The following is a 25,538-nucleotide window of genomic DNA, read 5'->3' as shown; positions in this document are numbered from 1 at the left end:
TAATAAACTGCTACTAAAGATGGTTGTCAATGACAATAATAAACTACTACTGAAGATGATGTCAATGACAATAATAAACTACAACTAAAGATGGTTGTCAATAACAATAATAAACTACTACTGAAGATGATGTCAATGACAATAATAAACTACTACTAAAGATGGTTGTCAATGACAATAATAAACTACTACTGAAGATGATGTCAATGACAATAATAAACTACTACTAAAGATGGTTGTCAATAACAATAATAAACTACTACTAAAGATGTCAATGACAATAATAAACTACTACTAAAGATGGTTGTCAATGACAATAATAAACTACTACTGAAGATGATGTCAATGACAATAATAAACTACAACTAAAGATGGTTGTCAATAACAATAATAAAGTACTACTAAAGATGGTTGTCAATAACAATAATAAAGTACTACTAAAGATGGTTGTCAATAACAATAATAAAGTACTACTAAAGATGGTTGTCAATAACAATAATAAAGTACTACTAAAGATAGTTGTCAATAACAATAATGAAGTACTACTAAAGATGATGTCAATAACAATAATAAACTACTACTAAAGATGGTTGTCAATACCAATAATAAACTACTACTAAAGATGGTTGTCAATAACAATAATAAACTATTACTAAAGATGATGTCAATGACAATAATAAACTACTACTAAAGATGGTTGTCAATACCAATAATAAAGTACTACTAAAGATGATGTCAATAACAATAATAAACTACTACTAAAGATGGTTGTCAATACCAATAATAAACTACTACTAAAGATGATGTAAATGACAATAATAAACTACTACTAAAGATGGTTGTCAATAACAGTAATAAACTACTACTAAAGATGGTTGTCAATAACAATAATAAAGTACTACTAAAGATAGTTGTCAATAACAATAATAAACTACTACTAAAGATGGTTGTCAATAACAATAATAAACTACTACTAAAGATGATGTAAATGACAATAATAAACTACTACTAAAGATGGTTGTCAATAACAGTAATAAACTACTACTAAAGATGGTTGTCAATAACAATAATAAAGTACTACTAAAGATGGTGCCAATAACAATAATAAACTACTACTAAAGATGTCAGTGACAATAATAAACTACTACTAAAGATGGTTGTCAATAACAATAATAAAGTACTACTAAAGATGGTGCCAATAACAATAATGTTGTTGTTGTTGTTGTAGGGTTTAACGCCATTTTTCAGCACACGATAGGCTATACATGGCGGCCAGTATTAATGGTGGAGGAAGAACCCGGGAAAACCCCGGAAAGAACCACCGACCCACGAGAAGCTACTGACAAGCTTTCTCACATACCCACATTAGCCGAATCCGAGACTCGAACCCACGCAGACAGAGGTGAGATGGCAGTGATCCGTAACGGAGAGCGCTTTAGACCACTCGGCCACTCGGGGCCCCGCCAATAACAGTAATAAACTACTACTAAAGATGTCAGTGACAATAATAAACTACTACTAAAGATGGTTGTCAATAACAATAATAAAGTACTACTAAAGATGGTGCCAATATTCTTAATGAGTTTCCAGCTTTTATCGGCATTTTTACTTGAAACCACAACAAAACAACTACTAATACATCAAATGCTACTACTGAAAACAATACCAGCAAAACTACTAATGAATTGACGATGATGACAACCACTACTAATGATACTACTGCTAAAAACGACAACAATGATAATGACCTTTCTTTTATCTACAGTGGAACGCAGAAAGGACAAATAGTCCTTTTTGACTCACGTCAACCAAAGAACGACAATCGTACACAGCTGATTGGACATAAACATGAGGTGTGTGGCCTCCAATTCAGGGACAGCACACCGCCATACCTAGCGAGCGGGGCTGACGATGGACTGATAAACATTTGGGACATACGGGCGAACAGTTCGCACACCCGGATAGAAGCACACACCGCATGTGCCAAGGTATTTTGAACAGGGCTCAGCAGTGGCAAATTTCCAAGCTTGTCTTATTACAATTAAATCCGGATTCGTAATACAAGTATTTACAACATTAATGTTTAACATCTACAAGTCCGCAATGATATATATATATATATATATATATATATATATATATATATATATATATATATATATATATATATATATATATATATATATATATATATATGTGTGTGTGTGTGTGTGTGTGTGTGTGTGTGTGTGTGTGCATAACAAGTAAACTTCATTTAATCAGGATGTATTTTCACCCATCTATCTATTCTATGATTAAGACAATCCCCAAAATTTTGCATTTCTTTAAAACAATTTAATTTCTCCCAGGCTTTGTCGGAAATGTATTTAACATGTGCATGCCAAGTGGCATCACTGTATAATAAAATGCCCAGATGTTTGTGCTGAGAAACCTCTTGAAGGTGTGTTTTGGCCGTGCATAATATACAATGGAGGGTCTGGTTCCATTTTTGTGTTATTAACATTGATTCAGTCTTGTCTGGATGAAATGTAACTAACCATCGTCTGGACCATTCATGTATCTTTTGAATTTCGGTGTTTAAGATTTCACCAGCTGTGATCTGGTTATCAACTATTACATACAATGCCCTATCGTCAGCAAATAATCTGATTGATGATTCTATATTCTCTACAGTATCATTAATGAAAATTACATATAATGGTTGTCCCAAAATAGACCCCTGGGGGACTCCAACATTAATGCATCGAACGTCTGAGGATTTAAAATTTAAAACATCTCGTTTTGTTGACTGTAAATAACTTTCAAACCATAATACAAAATTTCCATGAATACCAATACATTTTAATTTCGAAAGCACGCCTTTGTGCCAAACTCTGTCGAAAGCCTTGCTAGTAACGAAAAAAAACCAAAAAAAAAAAAAACCGCCGTAATCTGCTTTCTTTGGTCTAACGCAGAACAAACGGTATTGTAAATGTCTGTTAATTGATGTGTTGTTGAATCACCCGGTGAAAAACATGACTGATTATGTAAAATTATATCGTGTTGAACAATACAATTGTTCGAGTATTTGTATACACACTTCTCAATTTTTTTAGATAAAGTACATAGTAAACATATAGAACGAAAGTTAGACAAAACGGTTTTAGACCCTTTCTTATGCACAGTGACTGTTAACTTTGTTAGTTTATAGTGATCTGGAAACTGCAGTTTACATGGAGATTGTGAATAAGCTGAAAAGAGGATATTTGATTGACTGTTCAATTTTTGGGAGCAATTTAGGGTGCAGTAAGTCAGGGCCACGTGCTTTCGATGGATTTAAACCTACTAAGACAGTATAACCGTCACCGTCTGTTATTTTAATCTCAACAAGTGGAGGATATGATAAATCTCTTAGAGCTAACTCGTGATTTTATGGTAAATGTAGGTTTATATAGTTGACTGCTCACAAAAGTTTTTTTTTTATACTTGAATTTATCTAACTAGTTTTCACTAGTAAAAGACTGGTGGAAACTACTTTGAAGAATTACAGGACATTTTCCATGTGAATGCCTGATTCTCTCCAATAGTTTTGCAAAAATTAAATTTAGACTTCCTAATCTCGCTAATAACCATGTTCATCTTTTGCCCATATAGAAATCATTGCCTGAGATTTTGTGTACGTTTTTCTTGGACATACAGTCGTTTTCTCTTCCTTATAAGTTTCCTAATTTCATTATGTATCAAAGACTGATTGTGTTTGCGAATAATAACATGACTGTGTAGTACACATTTCCTTACTGCGTCCTAGATATCTATAAAATTCTCAACGATGACATCGACGTTATTTTCGTTAATTACAGTGTCCCAATTGAAAGACTCGAGTATTGAATTCAAAAGAGTATAATTACCTTTGTCGTATAACCAGATTTCTCTTTCACATCACGGTAATGTTTAGATGGCAAATTTAAATGCAGCATGTATAGGACAATGGTAACGAACGCCTTCAGCGTGAAATGGGTCCAAAACGTCAGCGGAGTAACGAAATCCGGTTTTGATACCAACAAAAAAATCAATCGTGATCTCGGAATGCTCTGTACAATTTTTTGGGCTGGTTATTAACTGGTGGAGCTTACTTGACTGGTACAACAATGAAATTTTTGTTATTTGTAAGGAGGCAGTTTTTGTTAAAATCCCCGCTTAAAATTATATAGTCAGGATTAATGGATTGGGGATTACTTAATTCGAGACGCTCCCAAACAGATACATTGCAAATGGGCTGTCTTTACATTCCTGCTATTAACTATTTCTTCCCTTTAGTACATATTTCTATCCAAATGCATTCAAGGTCAGGAAGGTTCAAGTCTGACCGTTGAACTGCCGGAGTGGGGTGGGAGGGTAATTTTAATTATTTTTTTTTACATAAACAGCCACGCCACCGCCGAGAGTAGCCCTATCCTTCCTAAACGGTTCCAAGAAGTTTGAAATGGCTATTTCACAATACGAATTAGTCTGCTTAAGCCATGTCTCAAGGAAATATCAAAACATCAAACTCCTTCAAGTTTGCATTTGTCAGATCAATTTTAGATTTAAGATTTTGAACAGTAAGGTACGTAATAATAAGATATAACAAAAAATTCAGGTTTCCGGACCAGGGTTTGGTCCTATCCCTGATATCATTAATAGGATGCTTGACCAGTACATTAATATAAATATCGAGAACCATAAAATTGTTAAATAAAAAATGCAACTAAATGTTGTAAATAAGTGTTAAGTTGCATGAAGTCATTATAAAATAATAAACATATAGATAGCAATTGTTACATTGTACCGATTACGTAAATTGATTTTAAAATGTATAAATAACCGATTCCAATAGTGCCCTATTTCCATATATAAATGAGAACACCATTCATGTTATTAAGTCAAGACAACCGCGTACGTTTGCGCGTAGAACGCTGTGAAGCAAGCCAATGGCTAATCTATACTGCATAATTGAGGTTTACATAAAGGTATGTCTTCGAGAGGCGAAAAAAAGTCATTTGCAACGGCTGTTCACTGAATCTACACGTGTGGACTTCCCTGGTGAGTGTGTTAGTAAACACATCTATATATTTACGTATAAACATGTACAGTATATAAATCACAACCGGCTTTTTGCGGAAATATTTGGAAATATTACCTTAACTAAGCGTGCTGCACAGGCCCGGCCCGAGGGCGAGGCGAACGAGTCAAACCACCTTGGGCCGCTTGCTTTTAGGAAATTACTTCGCAATGCAATTTTTTGTTGTTGTTGCTTGGGGCTACGCGCTCATCTCTTGCTGCCTTGGGCACCGCCCATCCTAGGGCCGGGCCTGTTGCTGCAAACAAACAAGCGTATTTATGCAGTGTCCTTGAAAAAAAAAATATTCTAAACACCATAGATAAATGAATAAGTGGTAACAAGTGGTATAAAAATTAAAATTTCTAAAGCCCTCTTGGGCAACATTTTCTCATGGGATACAATCATTACAACTTATTTAAAATTCAAGTCTATAACATATTCGACAGCTATTCAAATAAATAAATGAAATCTGTTACAAAATGTGAATACTGTTAGTTTCTGTTTGTTACAAGCCTGAATGTATTTACGACATATATGTATTACAAAGAAAGTCTTTAAGATACCATTGACGATTGTTCTTAAGATGAAGAAGTAGGTGATTTATGCGATTTTAGAGTGTTGCTTCAGTGAGGACATTGCTGTAGATTGTGTGTTGATAAGAACTGTAAGGCTATGCGATTTAGAATGTTGCTTCAGTGTGGACATTGCTGTAGATTGTGTGTTGATAAGAACTGTAAGGCTATGCGATTTAGAGTGTTGCTTCAGTGTGGACATTGCTGTAGATTGTGTGTTGATAAGAACTGTAAGGCTATGCGATTTAGAGTGTTGCTTCAGTGTGGACATTGCTGTAGATTGTGTGTTGATAAGAACTGTAAGGCTATGCGATTTAGAGTGTTGCTTCAGTGATGATATTGCTGTAGATTGTGTGTTGATAAGAACTGTAAGGATATGCGATTTTAGAGTGTTGCTTCAGTGAGGACATTGCTGTAGATTGTGTGTTGATAAGAACTGTAAGGCTATGCGATTTAGAGTGTTGCTTCAGTGATGATATTGCTGTAGATTGTGTGTTGATAAGAACTGTAAGGCTATGCGATTTTAGAGTGTTGCTTCAATGAGGACATTGCTGTAGATTGTGTGTTGATAAGAACTGTAAGGATATGCGATTTTAGAGTGTTGCTTCAATGAGGACATTGCTGTAGATTGTGTGTTGATAAGAACTGTAAGGCTATGCGATTTTAGAGTGTTGCTTCAGTGTGGACATTGCTGTAGATTGTGTGTTGATAAGAACTGATGTGATACATCTGACAAATTCTAATAGTGACTAATGTAATAGCAGCAACATGCGCACATGGTGGACAAACTGGTTTGAGAGGGAATTAAGAGAAGCTGTCTTGCTTTTTGAATCGGATCTGAGATGAAAAAGCGTGCATTCGATGAAAATAAGACTCGGGTGAATACTGGTGATCAGCTGGTGCACTAGAATACTTTGAAGGGCGAACTTGGGCTGAAGACAAGCCCACTTGATTCCATATTAATTGGCAAGCATACGACACAGACTTGTAAAAAAAAATAACGTACGTCAGTTGTACCTTTAAATAAAAAAATATCATAAAGGCTAGGCCGAATACTGCATTGTATCAAAAATGAAAATTGTATATTGCAAAAGGATCACTTACCGTATCCAACATAGCGTGGTGTTGTTGTCTTATGTTTACAGCGGTGACGTCATAAAATTTTGTGTTCCGTGTTTCGGATGAAATCGTTTAACCCACGGATGTCGTCGATCAACATCTGAGTAATTCTTACACGCGAAAAGAGGCCGGGTTTCTTAGCGGGAGAAATTATATAGCTCATAATGTGATGAAACGTCGATATTATATGGTTTTAATGGATCCCAACAATGTTTAAGACCAGTATCATTCAATATTCAGTATTATTCAGATGAGTTGGCATATACGACTTTTTGCGCTTAACGGCGGCATTGGGGCTTTAATATGAACTAATTTTTGTACGATATTTAATGTTTGCATTTACTGCTGGAGATTGATAATGTGAGCTATGTAGTCATTGAGTACAGTTTTTTTCAGTACAAAGTTTCAGTAACCTCTTAATCGATTCATTTATACTTAGAATATAACATCGCCTCTTCGTACCACTTCTTTCCTCCGGGAACAGACCCTTTATTCAAGGATTATATTGTCATCACATCTTGGTTACAGGTTTCATTAATAAACTTCATATCTGGAATAGAATACCGTTACATACACCTCTTCTTTCAGCACTATTTTTGACCTTAATTTCTGTCCTGGTGGAGCCATAGGGATACGAATTTGAATGGGACACGTTTTGCGTTACATTCTTTACATATATTTCCATAACCTTCATATTTGAAATATAAAATCGTGATGCACGGCCTTATGGATTTTACTAATTCTGTGCCTGGGTCAATTTAATGTTTTGTACTATGGGATCAGTATATAGCGCACGTTTTAATCAAATTTTTCATTCCGTCTATTATGTTTTAATGAACGTTTTATGCATTCCCTACACATCTGAAATACTTGACGATACCTAATTCCACTTTCTCCCTAAACTGTATTGTACCCTGGGCTACATCCCTGTATCGGCCCCCATCCCCCCCCCCCCCGGTTAGGTTTATTGATGGGACTAATCGGTCCAGAAGTTCGACAGTTTGTTTTTTCGCCCATATATTTTTAAAAAAACTTCCTATTCACTTAATAGCTTGAATTTAATATGATCCAATACTTCCATTTTTCCGCATGCAACCTTTGACCTTTGGTTATGTCCAGAGTGGGGCCCTGGGCTCAAGAAGTACGACACTTTTCATTTATTTATTTATTTATTTATTTATTTATTTGTTTGTTTGTTTGTTTATTTATTTATTTATTTATTTATTTATTTATTATTATTATTATTATTATTATTGTTATTATCCAAGTCGGTGCATATTTTGAATATGACCATCACAGTCGTGTATAGGACCTCGCAATACCCCAGCTCTTGGATTGAGTCCTTGGACGGAACAAAAAAAATACTGTAATTTGTTAGTTTTATTTAAATCCAATTTACACCCTATATGGAATACAGTACATCATGACGTCTAGCTGGGCTTTCAAAAAAAAATGATGCCACTCAAATATCCAATATGGCCCACACAGCTGCCATCTTGAAAGTTATGTTACTGGTATTTATCGTTAATGAATAGTGATTTGGTCATATCAACGTGGGGTTTTCACTAAACGTCTCCTCACTTGCCGTCCCTTCAGTATGTACGCAAAAAATCTGCTATTTTCGATCCTCGACCCCTTATTTCGTGGCATACTGTTTTCTACCTCCTTCTCTACCACGCTAACGTATCCCTCTCCACTGTATCTCTCCACATAAACACTTCATAGTTTTATAGTTTAAGCAGCTCTGGCAACAATGAGGTTAGAAATTATAAATTGATAAATGAAATGATTAAGTTTTATGCATTTATGTATTCTAGATGCTTTTAATTTTTAAATTTGGTGGAGTGGGGGGTTTACAACAAAATTGATCGGTGTGTGGATACTTTGGTGTTCTTTGTCGGTAGGTAAAGGCACATAGATTTGACTAGCAGCTATAATTTGTTTGCGTTATAACGCGCGTACTACTTGGTCTTACTAGCCCTCCGCTATATGCACACATACACAAACTTCAAACCCCCTACCCCCTCCGTGCGTACATACTAAATGGACGGCCCCTTATAATATATAGTTAATCCCAAGTCAAAATGGCGCGGATCTTGCCTCCAATATGGCCGTTAAGGTTGTTATCAGGGCAATATTGTTATCTCTACTCATCCTCGACGGAATGTAATACCTTTATCGACTTTTTAAAGACGACATCTTGGTGATATCTAGTTGGTGCCGATCTAAGGGATATCTCGACATGGGGTTTTCACCAAAAGACTTTCTGTGATGTTTAGCTGATCCTAAATAAGATGGTGTCGATCTGACACCCAATATGGCCACTACGTCAGATATGTTGACGATCTTGTCATCGCTACTCACGGCAGGTTGGTCATATTCACTTGGTGTTTTCACCAAAAGACTTTCAAGTATTCTGGTTGGATTTAAATGACGTTGGTATCGATCTTAAGTCCAGTATGGCTGTTACAGCGGCTACTATTATTACTGCTAAAACAAAACAGATGGTTTCAATACTAAGCAGTTAAAATGAAGAAAATGTCATATCTTGGATTCCTGCAAATTCTTTCTGGCCGGTAGCGTTCTGAATCTTGGTAAGATTATGCGTTTAGAAAACCATTATCCACACCATCACAGTGACCTAAATTTTGCTGTACTAGTCTTTCAAGTCATACGTTTATGTATCGGCTGAACGGGCGAGACGTAACGTTCAGAGGAATACTGTTTTATCGCCAGGAACAAATGTTACCTCAGACGAAACATGGGAGTGATTTCACCATCCTTTCATCCTGTTGTTTTTTTTTTTTTTTTTTTTTTGTTTTTTTTTTACATTTTTTTATATGTCCCCGCCATATACATTAGAAGAAGCAAGTTTGGTCCGCCAAAATTTCACAGTCATAACTTCAGTTTAAGTCTATTGTGTTGCTGGTCATTAATAGTGTAGCTAATGTATCTTACTAAAGACCAGCGTAATAAACTATTTTTACCTATAATTCTAAGCACAGATCACGAACTAACAAAAAGGATGTGTACAGGCCCGGCCCTAGGCAAGGCGAACGAGGCAACCTCCTTGGGCCCCGCGCTTTCAAGCAATGCAAATCTTTTGCTTGGGGCCTCGCGCTCATCGCTTGCTGCCTTAGGCCCCGCACATCATAGGGCCGGGCCTGGATGTGTAATTTTGTTTGCGCCGAAGTTGTGCGTTAATAATTAACCGCCACCATATGGTTGCCATTATTCTTTTTTCCCCGAAGCATGCTCGTGCATTGGTATCTTATGCAGTGATATCTCGGTTTTGTTTAATGTCTTAAGATCTCACGGAATGTACATGTATAGAAAGTGCGTATCCTACCTTGTTATTGCTGTTGCGATACGGTTATGGAATGGACATGCTACGTTAATTTTATAAAACCTGGATGATCTGGATGGTACTGGTGTTTCTTTGATCAATTAATTTACATTTGCGCGTTTGGTGGAATTCAGTTCCTGAGTTATTTTACGCTCTTGATGTGTATGGAAAGATGTATAATTTTGACAACCTCTGTCAACTTCTATCTATATTCGGTATACATACAGCATGTAGGACACGTGTACTAACGAAACTTCGATGGTGAAACATCTCTTAGTCCATTACTTTCCGGTTTTTTTTATTTTTTTTTATTTTTTTATTTTTTACATGTGATGGAAAACCTACACAGACAGTTCTATCACTTTCCTTTTTTACATTGGAGGGAAAACCTACAAAGACAACACTATTACTTTCCATGTTCTTTTTTACGTGGGAGGGAAAACTTACAAAGGCAATTCCATTCATTGCTTCTTTTATATTAGAGGGATAACATCCAAAGACATGAAGTCCCATTCATGACTAAAACCTTCACGGTGAGATACAATTTAAGTATTTTGTCTGCTCATGAAGCATAGGGGAGACATGGGGTCGAATTTTTTTATGACGTATGCTGTTGACGCAGGCGTCAACGTTAAGTTTCTAGATATCATTTTTTTTGTTTGTTTGTTTTTGGCTTAATACTACTTTTGTAGCACATGATAGACTGTACATGGCGGCCATTGTATTTGGCGTTGGAATAACCTAAGCACAACCACCGACCCACGGGAAGCTACTGGCAAGCTTTATCACATATACACGTTGGTGGATGAGAGGATCGAACTCACGCTGACAGAGTTCAGATGTGGTTGTGGTCTATCAAGGCGAGCGCCCTTGACAACGAAGCCACCCGGATGTAATTTGTACGTTTAACAGTCCTCTGACACTGTTGCGTGCACAGACAAAAACAGGCAAACACAGGTTATGGGTACATACTTTCATTCTGTAGTTGTTGTTGTTGTTGTTGTGGGGTTTAACGCCATTTTTCAGCACGATAGGCTATACATGACGGCCAGTATTAATGGTGGAGGAAGAACGCGGAAAGAACCACCGACCCACGAGAAGCTACTGGTAAGCTTTTTCACATGCCCACATTGGCTGAATCTTAGACTCGAATCGCCGCAGGCAGAGGTGAGACATTCTGTAGTGATAACGTTCCTCTTCTGCATTTTTACAGTTTTTCTGATACTGTTGTATGTACAGTCGAGGGTACTATTCATCACAGGCAGAAGGGATTCGTTGAGGCATAGTGTTTATTTTGTACTTGTCTGTCCCTCACACATCGGTCAAGCTTTTTGGTCGGGTCATTTTGTACTGTGGTAGGGTATCCGTGCTTCATGAATACTTTTCTAGTTTTGTATTATGTCGACATTTGGTTTTCAGAGACTTAGCAATCCGCATAATTGTAGTACAGAATTACATTAATCAGATTTGCCACACACACCTTTTTTTTTGTACCAACGTCAACCATCTCAACAAGCGAGTCATGTCGGTTTTGAGGGTTATTCCTAAATCCGGTACATATAGCTTGCCGCTTTCCTATGTTTGCAACAGAATACAAAAAAAAATATTAAATTGAAGAATAAAAATCTGTATAATAAAAAATTACATTAAATCCCCCTTTGCAACCCTTTCCTTCCCCGAGCCAGGCTAAAACAACAATAAAAATGCACAGACCGAGAGTGTTAAAAGCTGTCAAACACGTTATGGATGAATGGATGGATTGGTGGATGGTTGGATGCATGCATGCATTCATGTTATTTTTGTTAATTGGCAGGCATTGGCTTGGTGTCCCTGGAAGTCGAACATCCTTGCGTCAGGTGGAGGTTCTATTGACGGTCACATACGTCTTTGGAACGTAAATTCTGGAGAGAAATCTGGAGAAATCTACACTAAATCTCAGGTAAAATAATTTCAGTGATTACGACACTTGTACATCACCTACCTCCAGCTTCTTATATTACGATATATTCAAAGTGTAATTTCAGACTAGTGACAAAGTAACGAATAGTAAATCTAATTTATGCGACAAATATGACTTCTTTAGATCAATTGAAGAACGGAAAATAAGTAAATATATATCTCAGCAGTAGTAATTTTGTGGCATTTGACTGAAATTCATATTTATTAAATCTGCTAATATTGCTATTTTCCTCATTTATCTTTGTCCTTGTTCACACATTCGGCAGACTACGGAAAAAAATTGTCCTCTTAAACACTGATGGGTAACTCGGCCATGGCAGATACAATAAATAGGCGAGGAATGCGCTCAGATTACGCTGAAAATACACTTAAACATTTAGCTAAATGCTCACTGAAGGTATCTTTTGTCCACTTCTTTCTTGAAACTTTATATTTTCAAGAAAACTTGCTCGGGAACATTGTAATCAATCTATTGTTTGAAATGTTAATTATTTGCTATAAATACGTTGTGGATTTTATAATTGTTTCACCTTTTGACTAAAGCAATCGTGAATGTAAATTATTTAATACATTTTCTCTTATATAATGACTGACTCACGACTATTTAAAGGTAAATGAGACCTGTAAGGAATATGTTCATAGTTCACTGGGAAATTTAGTTGATTTTTACGTATGATATCGTGATATTTTTTCTTTCAAATTGCACTGGGTTGTTTGATTGATTACACTGGAAATAAGGTTAAATAGAGATATCTGGAATTTATTGTATTTTAGATACTCTTTAAATCTTCTAAAATCACTAATATTTGGAATTATTTGGGTTAAATATGACGCTATTCATATTTAAGTGATGTGTAATATGCTTTCCGAAGAAATTCTTATTTTAGCATCATGCTCACAAAAGGATGGGAATCCAGCAAGCACATAAACCAACATCTTCAGCAAAGAGGTTACCAAGGAAAGAAAGAAAAATAATAAATTAGAAACAGTGAAGAATCCTTTAGAAGTCTTTATTCCATTTATGTCGAGCAGCCTTTAAAGCCAAAATAGAAGATTCCTTTTACGATGTCATTTTCATTATTGTTCCAAATATTTAAAAACTATGTTCATCTTATACTTAACGCTCATTGAACGTATGCAAACGAATGCGGTTATAATTCTTTTAGATAAAAAGATATTCAATCAGTACTGAACTTAAAAAGTTCTGTTAAAGATCTGTTAAAAAAAAACAACAACAACACTGAATCACTTGACGTGCGCAGAGTGGAAAACAGCCTGCCATAATATTATCGGAATGCTTGTACTCTAGTGTACGAGTTCATTCTCCATTCATGCGTTCTTTTTCTAAGCAGAAACCAAATATGTTAAAGCGCAGGAAATGTTATTGTTATTATTATTATTATTATTATTGAGACATATTATCATTTACTCGCCATGCGAAGAGATGTAAATGTCTTTCCGATTTCCCGATATTGTGATTGTGTTTGGCCTTGCTTTTTCTTCTAGGTATTGATATTTTAGTACGATCAAGTCTTTCATTTATATTCAACAGATATGTGGCCTGCTATGGTCTCCTGAATATCACGAGCTAGTGTCGGCGCACGGGTCAAGCAAGTGCGACAACAACGATGTTATACTGTGGAACATGAAGAATTCTGAGTTTGATCCCGTGGCTACATTACGTCATCACTGCTGCAGACCCCTCCATATTGCTCTTAGCCCTGACAGGACGACATTGGGTGAGCATCTATGACGACATTGATCAGTCGAATATATCCTATTACTCTGATATATCTATTTGGTGGATGTAGCTTAATATCTACATTTAATACTAAGAAAATCTTGAGACCACGAGACTTCAGTATATGCTATAATTTTCGCAAGATCAGGCATTACAGAATATTAACCAACCCAACAAAGATGTTAGACTTGCGTGTGCTTTGGTGCATACCTTGTATTACTCATCTGTTTCTAACTTTTATGAGAGATACTTATTTTTTTATATATTTCAGATGGTCAATAGATAGATGTTCAGTGCTAGATGTAAGCCAATTTTTTTATTTATTTCAGCATCAGTCGGTGCAGACGAAGCTATGTGTTTGTGGAAATGCTTTCCCAAACGAAAACCTGGTCCATTTTCCTCGAAGAATGTGTCCAAACTGAACTTGGATCTTGCAATACGTTGAGTATATAGATCCCAATGCATTTTTGTGCAAGTCTGTGAGAAAATAGTGCTATAATTTTACATTACAAGACAACTTTTGAGTACAAATAAAAGCAGTCAGCTAAAAAAAAAAAAAGCCAAGAATCCAGATTTATTTTGGCATCAACTGCGAGTAATTTTGCAATTATTATTTCACTCAGTGTGAAACTATATCCTCGAAGACCAGCAGAAAGAAATGTTGTGAAAGACAAAACTAGATGGATATGTGAACATTTACAAGCAACAGAAGAAAACTTCACCAGTGAATCGCCGACATAAGAAGTAGAGATATTGTCATTAGGCGGCGATGACAGTTAATGCTGTGCATTTAAAAGAAATCGTTACGGTAGAAGATCTTCAGAGTTTAGCAAGTTGACAAAGTCGTGAAATAGTTGTGAGGCGTTTGGAAAACATGTTTTACCCGGTCGCATGCAGAGTGCGATCCTTTTTTCCGTGGTGCATCGTCCGTCAACAGTTGCTTTTTATCGACTGCTCAAATAAAAACTAATCCAATTTCAATCAAACTTGGCATAACACATCCTTGCATAAATGCATTTCAGGTTTATACGAAAAGTGCTGATCATTCATCGAATATGACAACTACTAAAAAAAATAAAAACCTTCACACGACTTCTCAAAATCCCCAGATTAACCAAGTTTGACAGAAAATATCCTGCATGAAAACGTAGTTTTGTTTTGAAAATAATTGTCAATTTCCCATCAAATATGATGAACGTTATTACGAATGGAAAAAACTTTTAAAGGTCTTCTAAAAAATATGCTGCACAGAATGTGACCATATTTGATCAAAATCATCTTTGCATAAGATTTTTCAGATTTATAAACATAATGTCAATAAGGCAATACTAGAGTAAGAACAACCTTTAAGGACTTCTCTATAACCAATGAACAAAATTTGACAAAATATCTGAGAATGCATGCTTGTTTGAAAATTATGCCGATCTGCCATCATATATGGTAAAAGTTACTAAAGTATAAAAACCTTTAAACAAATCATTTTAAGAAACCTTTTAACAAAATAATACTGCTACATTTTATCCAAAGTAAATGGCAACAATGCCTCTAAAATGTGTACAGATGATACTGATTTGCCATACAACATGACTACAGATACTAAGAATGAAAACTTGGAAATACATCGTCCTGATATAAATCCTTTCCTGTTTGTATCAATGATACTAATCTGCAGTGACCGTTATTATTAAACGAAAACAAACACGGCATTAAACCGACGTCTTCAAAACTGGTGAACAGAATTTGAAAACGTTGCTGATCGACTATTCAATATGACCATTGTTATGAACATGGAAAATCCTTTAAACAACGACTTAAAAAAGTTAAAAAAGGCGGTCAACATAATTTGACTGCATTCTGCAAAAACCATTCAAGTTTTCACAAATGATGTTGACCTGCACTCGAATATGGCTGCGACTAACAAATATATATATATATATATATATATATATATATATATATATATATATATATATATATATATATATATATATATATATATATATATGTTAGTCGCAGCCATATATATATATATATATATATATATATATATATATATATATATATATATATATGTTAGTCGCAGCCATATATATATATATATATATATATATATATATATATATATATATATATATATATATATATATATATATATGTTAGTCGCAGCCATATATATATATATATATATATATATATATATATATATATATATATATATATATATATATATATATATATATATATTATGTGTGTATGTATGTGTGTATGTGTGTGTGGATGTATGTGTGTGTGTAAAATAAAAAGTATATCATACTAACCCTGTATAATTTTGGTCGACTGCTCTTGCGTGTAGCATGTAGATGAAGTCATCCTGGTGAGCAATCTCGTGCTCCTATTTAATTTAATTTTCTAATTCCGTTCATTTTTCCTTACTTTCTTCCCTTCTTTCTTTTTCTTTTTTTTTCTTTCTTTCTTTCTTTCTTTCTTTCTTCAATAAACCCATTATTTGAGAGATTGTAGTAAGTTCTGTGTTTGATTTCAAAGTAAAATATGATGAAGCTAAATAAACCTGGCATTCTCAACAAATTGCATTCCTTGAAAATGGTACGGGTAACATGCTTTGCATTTAATGTTTTCTTTTCTTAGAAAATTATGGTGGTTGCACTCTAAAAGATGTGGGTTTCTTCCATCTTACTCTTCACATCAAGTTCCTGGTGTCGTAATACGACACGTACAAGACAAAATAAGCCCCAAAATTAGAAAAGTTGAATTTTGTTTACCTCCATATTTTATAACAAGGCCCAAAATAACGTTTAACTGCATCTTTCTATGTCAGTGTTTTGATGTTGATACGTTTCATAGTTGTGTTAAAATAGTTTGATTGCATCAACCAATTCCAGTCTTGTTTGTGATGATTTATTTAGTGATAAATGGAATATTATGAAATATTTTTGTTTTATATACATTTAATATACTTACTTTGATAAAATTGTTGTTTTTTCAAAATGTTTTGAACAGAAGCTTGGCTAAAAATCTTTGTACCAAAAGTGGAAAAATAGAAAAATATTAAATATTTGTATGCCTTTCTCGATATTGTATTACATTATCTGTTGATCACTTAAAAAGTGAGATCAAAATAAATTGACTCATGAAAGTCAGAAACATTACTCTTGCGTTAGTTTCATTAACGTTAAGAAATCTTTCTACATCGGTGATACTCATTTCTGTCTCGGTTGCGGAATGTCGTGGATTCAAACCCCCGCCGAGTCATACCAAAGATATAAAAATAGTACTAACACCTGCCTCGCTATGCACTCAGCATTAAGAGGTTAGTGTTGTGACGGGTCGACCTGGTATCAGGATAATATGACTAGGTGGGACAGCATGCTACATGTATGCGGCATGGTGCCCCGGTACCAGATATCACTATAAACTGTCGCACTGCAGACTGATACTCAGTTTTGTGTAAATGTACACAGGTATATCAGTTTAGCGAGGTATTATTACAGTACTGGTATGTTGGTAGTTTCCGCCAGTAATGAATGTACGGAAATTCCGGAACAATCTTGTTACAAATTGAATGATATATAATATCGTGCTTTAATTATTCATGACAAAAGAGTTCGAAAAATTATCTTTTGTTTATAAAACTGTTGTATGTATGTATATTAATGGTGTTTATATGAATATATGATCCTTTGATCACCTCTGACACTTGTCCTGTATGGCAACGCAGATGGAGAAATGAAATGCTGTGAACATAATCGGTAAAAATAAAAATTTCGGAATAGACAAACAAAAAACAAAAAATCAATCTGAAGTCATGTTTTAGTCACTGCTCCTCAGATAAATATCTTGCGCAGGAATCCCACTCAAAGTTCCCTGCCTATAATATCGACAGCATAGCTAGAAACATTAGGCTTCGGTATCAACACTTCTATTTAGCAGAGGGGATATATGCGTTTTGCCTTTTTTTAGTTTTATGTACGTTACTGCCTTCCATCCCACATAACTTTTTTTCACTTTATCATAAAAACCATATACTATGCACAACCCGTTGATTTAATGATTCACACAATTGTATTAGGCAGACTCGTACACGATAGACGCAGTGGCCTATATAAACCCGACTAGTAACCGGAAAAACCACGTATTATGGTAGACGTTTTGCTCGACCGTTATTGTTTGTAAATCCATTATACGGTTACTCATCTGTGCTTGGAGTTGTCAGTGATTTTCCATTTCCGCCAACACAATCACGAACTCGGCCATGCTAATTATTTTATCCTCGATAGCCGCTGAATACAGTTTACTAATCATTTAGACTACGTTGTGCCGCAGCAAGCAGTTCAGAATAGACATGTACTCGTGAATGAGATCCCATCGATATTATTTTGACAGCACCACCTGCAACAGTGGTTTTTATTGATATAAACCCAAACACAATTTCAGCTGGTGCACCTATTATGGTTATGCTGACGTGATTCAGCTTCTGCAGCAGTAGTTCCGTAAACTGCATTAGCGACATTGGGGCCGTGAGTGGCCGAGTGGTCTAAAGCGCTCACCGTTACCGATCACTGCCAACTCACCTCTGTCTGCCTGGGTTCGAGTCGCGGATTCGGCCTATGTTGGTATGTGAGAAAGCTTGCCAGTAGCTTCTCGTGGGTCGGTGGTTCTTTCCGAGGGTTTCCCGAGCTCTTCCTCCACCATTGATGCTGGCCGCCATGTATAGCCTATCTTGTGCTGAAAAATGGCGTTAAACCCTACAACAACGACAAAAAAGCATTAGCGACAAGATATGAACGTTTATATTTTACGAGTAGCGCGGTTTTGGCGATCTCATTTTGTAATTGCTCTACGATTATGTTTCACATCGGTAAAGCTGAGAGTCCATCATAGTGCTGTTAATAAGTAATTGTGCCGTATAGTTCGACGGGCCGAACTTAATCAGTTGCAACAAGAACGCGCACTTCGAAGTAATTAATCTTTTTATATTGGCACAACTGTCATACAATCGCAGAAAATATCTGATTGGGAACATTTACATTTCCGACAATTTTGAGTTCTGGCGACCTAGCACCCTTTTCATTCAAAAATGCCGATTACACCACTAAACTGTTGTCATCCAAAACTGTTAGCAGAACAAGTGCGGCCTAGCTGAATAACGTTTGAGATATTTCCTACTCAGCTAAGTCAAATGTCGGTAAAATATTCGTTGATGAATGTAACCATGGGGGATTTGTCGGCGAATACCAATTCGATGTTGTAGAAACAATCCCGGATTGTTGCATTCAAAGATCGGTCATTTTCACATGATAATGCTATGACACCAAGCTGACCTCGAGTTGGTACTGGCACATTAGGGTGGTTCCAACTATAAATTTCTATTTTGCCCTTAAAAATTATGTTTGAGTGTATACAAGGGTCCGGTAACATCACTCTGACGCAGATATTCGTCGGCAAGTGCATTTACTATTGATGTTAGCATCTGCTGTGAGTTGATCTAACACGTACCCGTCAGGTAAATTCTGAAACCTCGACACCTCGATCAGGATCAGTTATGTATATAATGACATATCTAATCGTAAACACAAACGCCAAGAGGTTTAAATATCCTATTGGAAAAATGCTGAATGCCTCGATGTAAATTTTATCTCCGACGATAAATGTTGTTGATACTCTAAAAATGAAAAATATTGGAGCAGAAGTGTTTAGTATTCCACCAAGTGTTATCGTCCATACAAATCAGCAGCCCGAATTATAATATTTATCAACATGACTATTCTACCCCCAAAACCTTGTTGATTAATAAGTGATCCTCTTTCTCTCCTTATTTGATTATTAATCCTTTAATTTTGTCCCATGCAGTTTTTGCACATAGTGGTACGAACACGTCAGCGATTTCATCATCCACGTATTATTTTGTTGTAGCATCGGCATTATCAAGATATTCTTTGATAAACGCAACCAAATCACCAGAGTGTTTGATTCCTCCGATTCCACTAATCACAGCAAAATTATTTGCGACCGCCTCTCAACCGAACAACAATATCTTGAATTTCAGCGTTAGTTGTGTACAATTTACCAGTTCGATCTTCAAAAATGTCAAGTTCACCTGGGTCGACACTAACAACAGTACGAAAAAGTAAACCAAGTCAAATGGGTTTGGTGGCATACCTGTTCAATCAACATCCGCAACTTGTCGTCAGGGTGAGTAATATCCATACATATTAAGACATTTCGCATACTATTTAACGCACATTAATGTGAAATCAAAAACTGTTTGTGGGGATGAGTCTGAAAAAAAAAACTTGTTTCTCGCAAGAGCTTAAACTGCAAGATGACCACATACGGGTCCATCAAGTCGAGTTTGTAACGCAGATTCAGATACAACAGTGGTTATCGTCCTTAGAGTTAACTAATTAACAACTTCAGCTGGTGGCGCGAGTTCATAAGAGTCGAAACAAAAACGATGTTCAGGTGTCACCATATATGCGACCTAATGAGTGCCAGGCCCTGTTGTCAAATCCAGGTGGACAATACCGGTTTCACGTGTGCTTGGCACAAATCTCTGCAAGTTCCTTTCCCATAAAGGCACCACAAAAATGCTTAATTTATTTTGCCATTGCCATTGCAAATAAATCCAGATTGATTAATGTCTGCGTGTTGCACCGGGTAATCGAAGACCCGTTTCCGATGGTATCCGACGAATTGTTCCTGGTAATAAGTCCTTTTCATTGTTTGTTTCTATGCAACCGACAACCGCTATTTTAAAAGCCATCCCGGATGTGATCTCGATAATCCCTAACGCAACCGATTTTGCAACCGCTGTTGCCGCTGATGCTAACAAGGCTGAAGTCGCAGAATGGAATGGAAATATTCCACTGGTCTTGTTCAATTGCGCCATCCCTCATTTTGATTATTTTAATGTAGCCGAGGTGTCGTTTGGTCGCACTAAGCTGTTGCGTTTGGGTTAACCACTCTAGGACAATTCCATTTAATTTTGTTGAAGAAGGCCTCACAATCGCTTTTTAGTGCTTTGTTTTTATTGTTCCCAGCTGATTTTTGTTAAGGCAAACATAACAGTATTATTTAAAGACATTACAGATTAAATTATGAATTTGAGAAATTTCTATACATTTTCCACAGGCGAATCAAGGATCCTCATTCGATCACCAACACCCTGCAACAAAGTCTTGTCAGAAAAAAACATGGCATAACATCAGCAACCACCACTAGCGTCACCACGTACATGAAAATAAGTCAACAACCGATTGCCTGAACAACTCCAGACATTCCAGTGAAAAGTAAAATATAAAATACAGTATAATGAAACCGTGTTGGGAAATTTGTAACCTTCAATGGATTCCTGATGACCGTTTAACCGCAGAGAAACTTCTGTCACTTCTAAATTGTCAAATATCATCTTACTTTATATTGGTCATCGTCTCGATTTATACGAGATCTGATAATTCTGATAATGAATATTTAAAGGCTATTGGTAATACGAATTGGCTTCATGGGTGGGTGGGTTTGATTGCAAAATATCACGTATAATACGTGCTGAGTTTAAAGTTACATATTATTAACTTTGAACAAATGTCATTTAAATGTTCATGTGCAATCTGTTTTGCGGAAAATGTATTTTTGAGCTAAAACAGGCAATATGATATTGTATTGCACGCGCAATAGATCACGGCATTGAGATAGTATTGAGCTGTTGTTGCGTTGTAACTATCTTGTTACGTGAAGACTTGTCAATATGCAATGAGCGTTGCATTCTTCCAATATATTGGGCCTGCGTACAATGTACTTGACAAAATATCACGATGCCAAGCCATGGGTGCAGCCGTATTTGTCTTCTTCCAGTCAACCCTGTCTGACAGCCATATTACTTACACGCATCTCGTAACAGGATGGCTATAAAAATGTCCATGCTGAAGCAACAGTTATGGTAGGTACTGATAATAACAACGATAATTCCGAAACATTCCTGAAATACATACTGTAAAATGACTTATTTGCTCGTTTACATTTTACTTTCATCTCATATTTCACAGCATGTACTTCTATAAGTATTAATCTGCCAAAGTTTATATCTTAGGGTGTCACCAGTTTTTCGTTCTTAATGCCTATCTAAAAATAATGAGAAGTACTTGTCATTGCTATCTATAAAAAACTTAATATGTGTGTATAAATGGGATGTATATTGAATTTGATTGCACGTATGAGAACTGTTATAGTTGTGGTATGCGTTCCCACTAGTAAGAAAAAGACTATTTTAAATAAAGTTGCAAACTTATCAGGAATGACTAATTTCTCATGCAAACAAGATTATAAAGCCCTCTATTTAACCTAGGTCACAATTAGCATTTTCTGGAAATAATACGACTCAATGGAATTTTCCAATCCAGAACATTCTGGGTTCTCATCAAAATAAAATATGTTATAAAATTATAATGCAAATTAAAGCGTAAGCAAAACGGTCCTTTTTGTGTCTTTAACACTGAATATTAGAGCATACAAATGAATATTCATCCAATATTAATGCTTGATTAATGGAAAGAACACGTAGTATGTACTTATTATACATTAGTGTCTTTAACTGATGTGACATCATTGGATAAACTTTCAAGCAATCATATGAGATGATTTGAATTAAACGACTTGGTGGTTTGTGAGTTACTGTTGATAACAAATTGTCTATATGACTTACCAATCATTAAAAAATGACCCATATATTCAGACAGTTTAGATAAATTACATCTGATATATCAAGCCTGACTATAATGTAAAATCAAGGGAATTACAACGCGGCTTTCCTTCAAGGCTACTTAAAATGAAGGGAAATTACTCACGTGGAGTGTGGTACACTCTTTGGTCATGCGTTCTAAACGTTTGTCAAAACGTTTTGATGCACGATTTGAAATGAAAATTTGTATATAAACAGTTTATAACAAAATAAATTAGAGCAGTATGGTGCATTGCCATTTAATGAGGAAATTGTGTTTTTTTTTAAAAAAATATAAAATTAAAGAGATTTGATGCATACGAGTTAGTTTCCGTAGGTTATCAGAAATAGGACCATCAACCAATGCTATAAATCATTGATATTAACAATATCCGTGTGTGTGTGCTTACTTTTTTTTCCCGCTTCTTTGTATGCTTTGAGAGCTTTAGTGCGAATATATGTAATAGTGGGGTGTTCTTGGAGAGTCTTGGGGTGTCTTGGGGTGTTTAGAGAGACCGGGATATATCAGCAGTTACATACACTTTACAAGATCGTACTTTGTACAGTTCTAGTGGCTGTTACAAGTATCACTAATCGTTAACGTTAAACGAAGTATAGCGTAATATGTTTTAAGGTCGGTGTTTTCATGTAAATATCAGTGTGATTTTCTTCAATGGATTGTACGGTGTGTCGGATATGCCACATATTGGAAAAGAGTTTACATTTATACATGCAGTTATATATGTACATATTAATGGGAATTTAGTGACAATTTGCTGAATTTGTGATAACTAGTTATTAGGTTTGGTTCATTTTGCCTTGAATTCAATATTAGGATGTCAACAAAGCAGTTAGAAATTTACACTCTAAATCCATTAATTAATGAAGTTTAGAAAATTGAATTAACAAATGTGGTACAATAGATAGTTTAGCATGTACAGAAATACACATGAGCCGAGAATAAGACTACTACTACTTCAGCCTCTTTATATTGGGGAACATGATGATGTTTTGGACTAAAATAATGTCATTATTATTATTAGTACAAAAATGCATGGATTATTGTGTTATTGTGTTAATCATAAAATGCTGTTTATGGCAAATACAGGCTTCATATTGCATGTTCATTAACTTTATCATCCATACTTTGAAATGAAACGAAACAGATTGTTTAGAACATACCTTGATCAGAAAGGAGTTGAAACTTTAAAAATAGGCAGCAAGTACAGATGATGATTATTCCTTGATACACAAGGTTCCATTTGTAATTAAATCTTCCTCTCAACATTTCATACTCGTACGTGTACTTACAAGTCTCAAAAATGTGTAAATGTTTAGACTCGAATTTCTGATAATATGGATCAGAAATCTCTATATCCTCCCACTTGTACTTATTGCAAGGGCACTTTGTTTCTAGCCAGAGCTGTTCCGAATGCTCTTGTTTCTAAGTGGTCAATATCATTTATTAAAACAGATACAGTTGCTGGATCTTGCAAACCCCAGTCTAATTTTATTGTGGAGAATTATATAACGAACCATTCATGCCGAAGGGATTAATATTACTTGTTGATAATTTACCAAATCAACTCCTAGTAAGATATTGAGATACAGGAGCTTCTCAGAGTATTTTGTTATTAAGTACTTTGCCTTTTTTGAGAAGTCTTCTTCTAGTGAAAGTGTTCTAATACAAGGAGTAGAGTGTGGATCTGTTATTGTTCTTCTCATTGTGTTAATTTGTCATCAGATTTAGTTCAGGACCAGTGACTGAAGGAGCTGTCCTTTCTTTGCCTATTCAGGGTGTTCATTTCTTACTAGGTAATGACATAGCTGGAGATAAGGTTGTGGTGAATCCACGTGTGACTGACAAGCCTTGCAGGTATGAAAGAGTTGATCCTATTGAAGTTGAAATCCCTGGTTTATATCCAGCTTGTGCATTTATTAGAGCTATGACAAAGCATTCTCTTGAGAATGGTGCTGATCACGATGTTATTCCTTTAGCTGACACTTTATGGATCAGTCACTCATGGTGCTGTGCGACCATGGCTGTCCAAACAAGCTTTTTAGCAAATTTACCTACCAGTACAAAGAAAAATGTCACGTGGTAGTTTTATGTTCAAATACCAAGCTAGATTCATCAGGCCTATTTCTTATTTCCTTCACATTATCGTGTCATTGATCGACGCGGTTGAATGCACGCCTATAAATCATTTACAAATACTGTCGATGTTGCAAGCCGATACAAAGAAGCTCGACTTCTGACATCAGAAAATTCAGCAAGTGCCGCTGACGCGAACTTATTTATACACTTGGACTTCTAATATGGCCATGATTATTAAAAGTGGATCCTAGTAAAGAATTTCTTGGATCAGTTGCTGCGCTGTTAGGCGAAACATCAAGTACAAGTTCATGTTGTATATGTTCATATACATCGTGACCAAGCCATTGTGGAACGATTTAATCATAGACTCACAGAACAGTTATTCCGACAACAATATGCACAAGAATTATTAACGAGGCCTCATTGATCTAACGAATGGGTAGCATGTCTTCTGTTCAGCACTAATTGATAAATCGCACTTAAACTCGGATTGAAACCTGCTAATGCGTCTGAAAATTATTTCACAACAGCCACACCACCGTTAGGACAACTCGAAAACAAACTTTTTCAGTATCTGTATGCACCTGTAGAGTTAGAAGGTGAGCAATGTGGTGCTACTGGTCAGTATGGACCATTGACGTATTACAATCTCAGAATGGATTGATACTCCAATACAACCAACACATTACCTGTTTGGGACCGTCATTGGATGGAGCAAAGCCTCCCCAAACCAGCATTTGTGAGAGAGAAATCAGAAGTCATTCCTGCAAATAGGTAACTGCCACCAAGATCTATTTTAACACGTTGCATGCATCAGTCGTAAGGTGATTCACAATAGCATGATGTCCAAACACGTAAGTGATAATGCCATTAGGGAGTATTCATCGCTTGC

General features: G+C 35.7%; 1 protein-coding gene across 2 annotated transcripts in view; it reads left to right on the top strand.

The window, feature by feature from the left end:
- The window catches only part of LOC149806890 (cell division cycle protein 20 homolog), a 41,341-nt gene extending 26,443 nt beyond the window's left edge, over nt 1-14,898 (top strand). For both annotated transcript variants that reach the window (XM_089931860.1, XM_089931788.1), the window contains exons 5-8: nt 1,766-1,988; nt 11,931-12,056; nt 13,629-13,815; nt 14,147-14,898. In XM_089931860.1, coding sequence (XP_089787986.1) covers nt 1,766-1,988; nt 11,931-12,056; nt 13,629-13,815; nt 14,147-14,262 — 652 coding nt within the window. In that variant the 3' untranslated portion in view covers nt 14,263-14,898. The remainder of the gene's footprint in view (nt 1-1,765; nt 1,989-11,930; nt 12,057-13,628; nt 13,816-14,146) is intronic.
- The last annotated feature ends 10,640 nt before the right edge of the window (nt 14,899-25,538 follow it).

The sequence above is a fragment of the Sinohyriopsis cumingii genome, chromosome 1 (genome assembly GCF_028554795.1).
Source record: "Sinohyriopsis cumingii isolate HCF-2022 chromosome 1, ASM2855479v2, whole genome shotgun sequence".
NCBI lineage: Eukaryota > Metazoa > Mollusca > Bivalvia > Unionida > Unionidae > Sinohyriopsis > Sinohyriopsis cumingii.
Note: the sequence above shows the minus strand (reverse complement) of the source record. Positions and strands in the feature narration are given on the sequence as shown.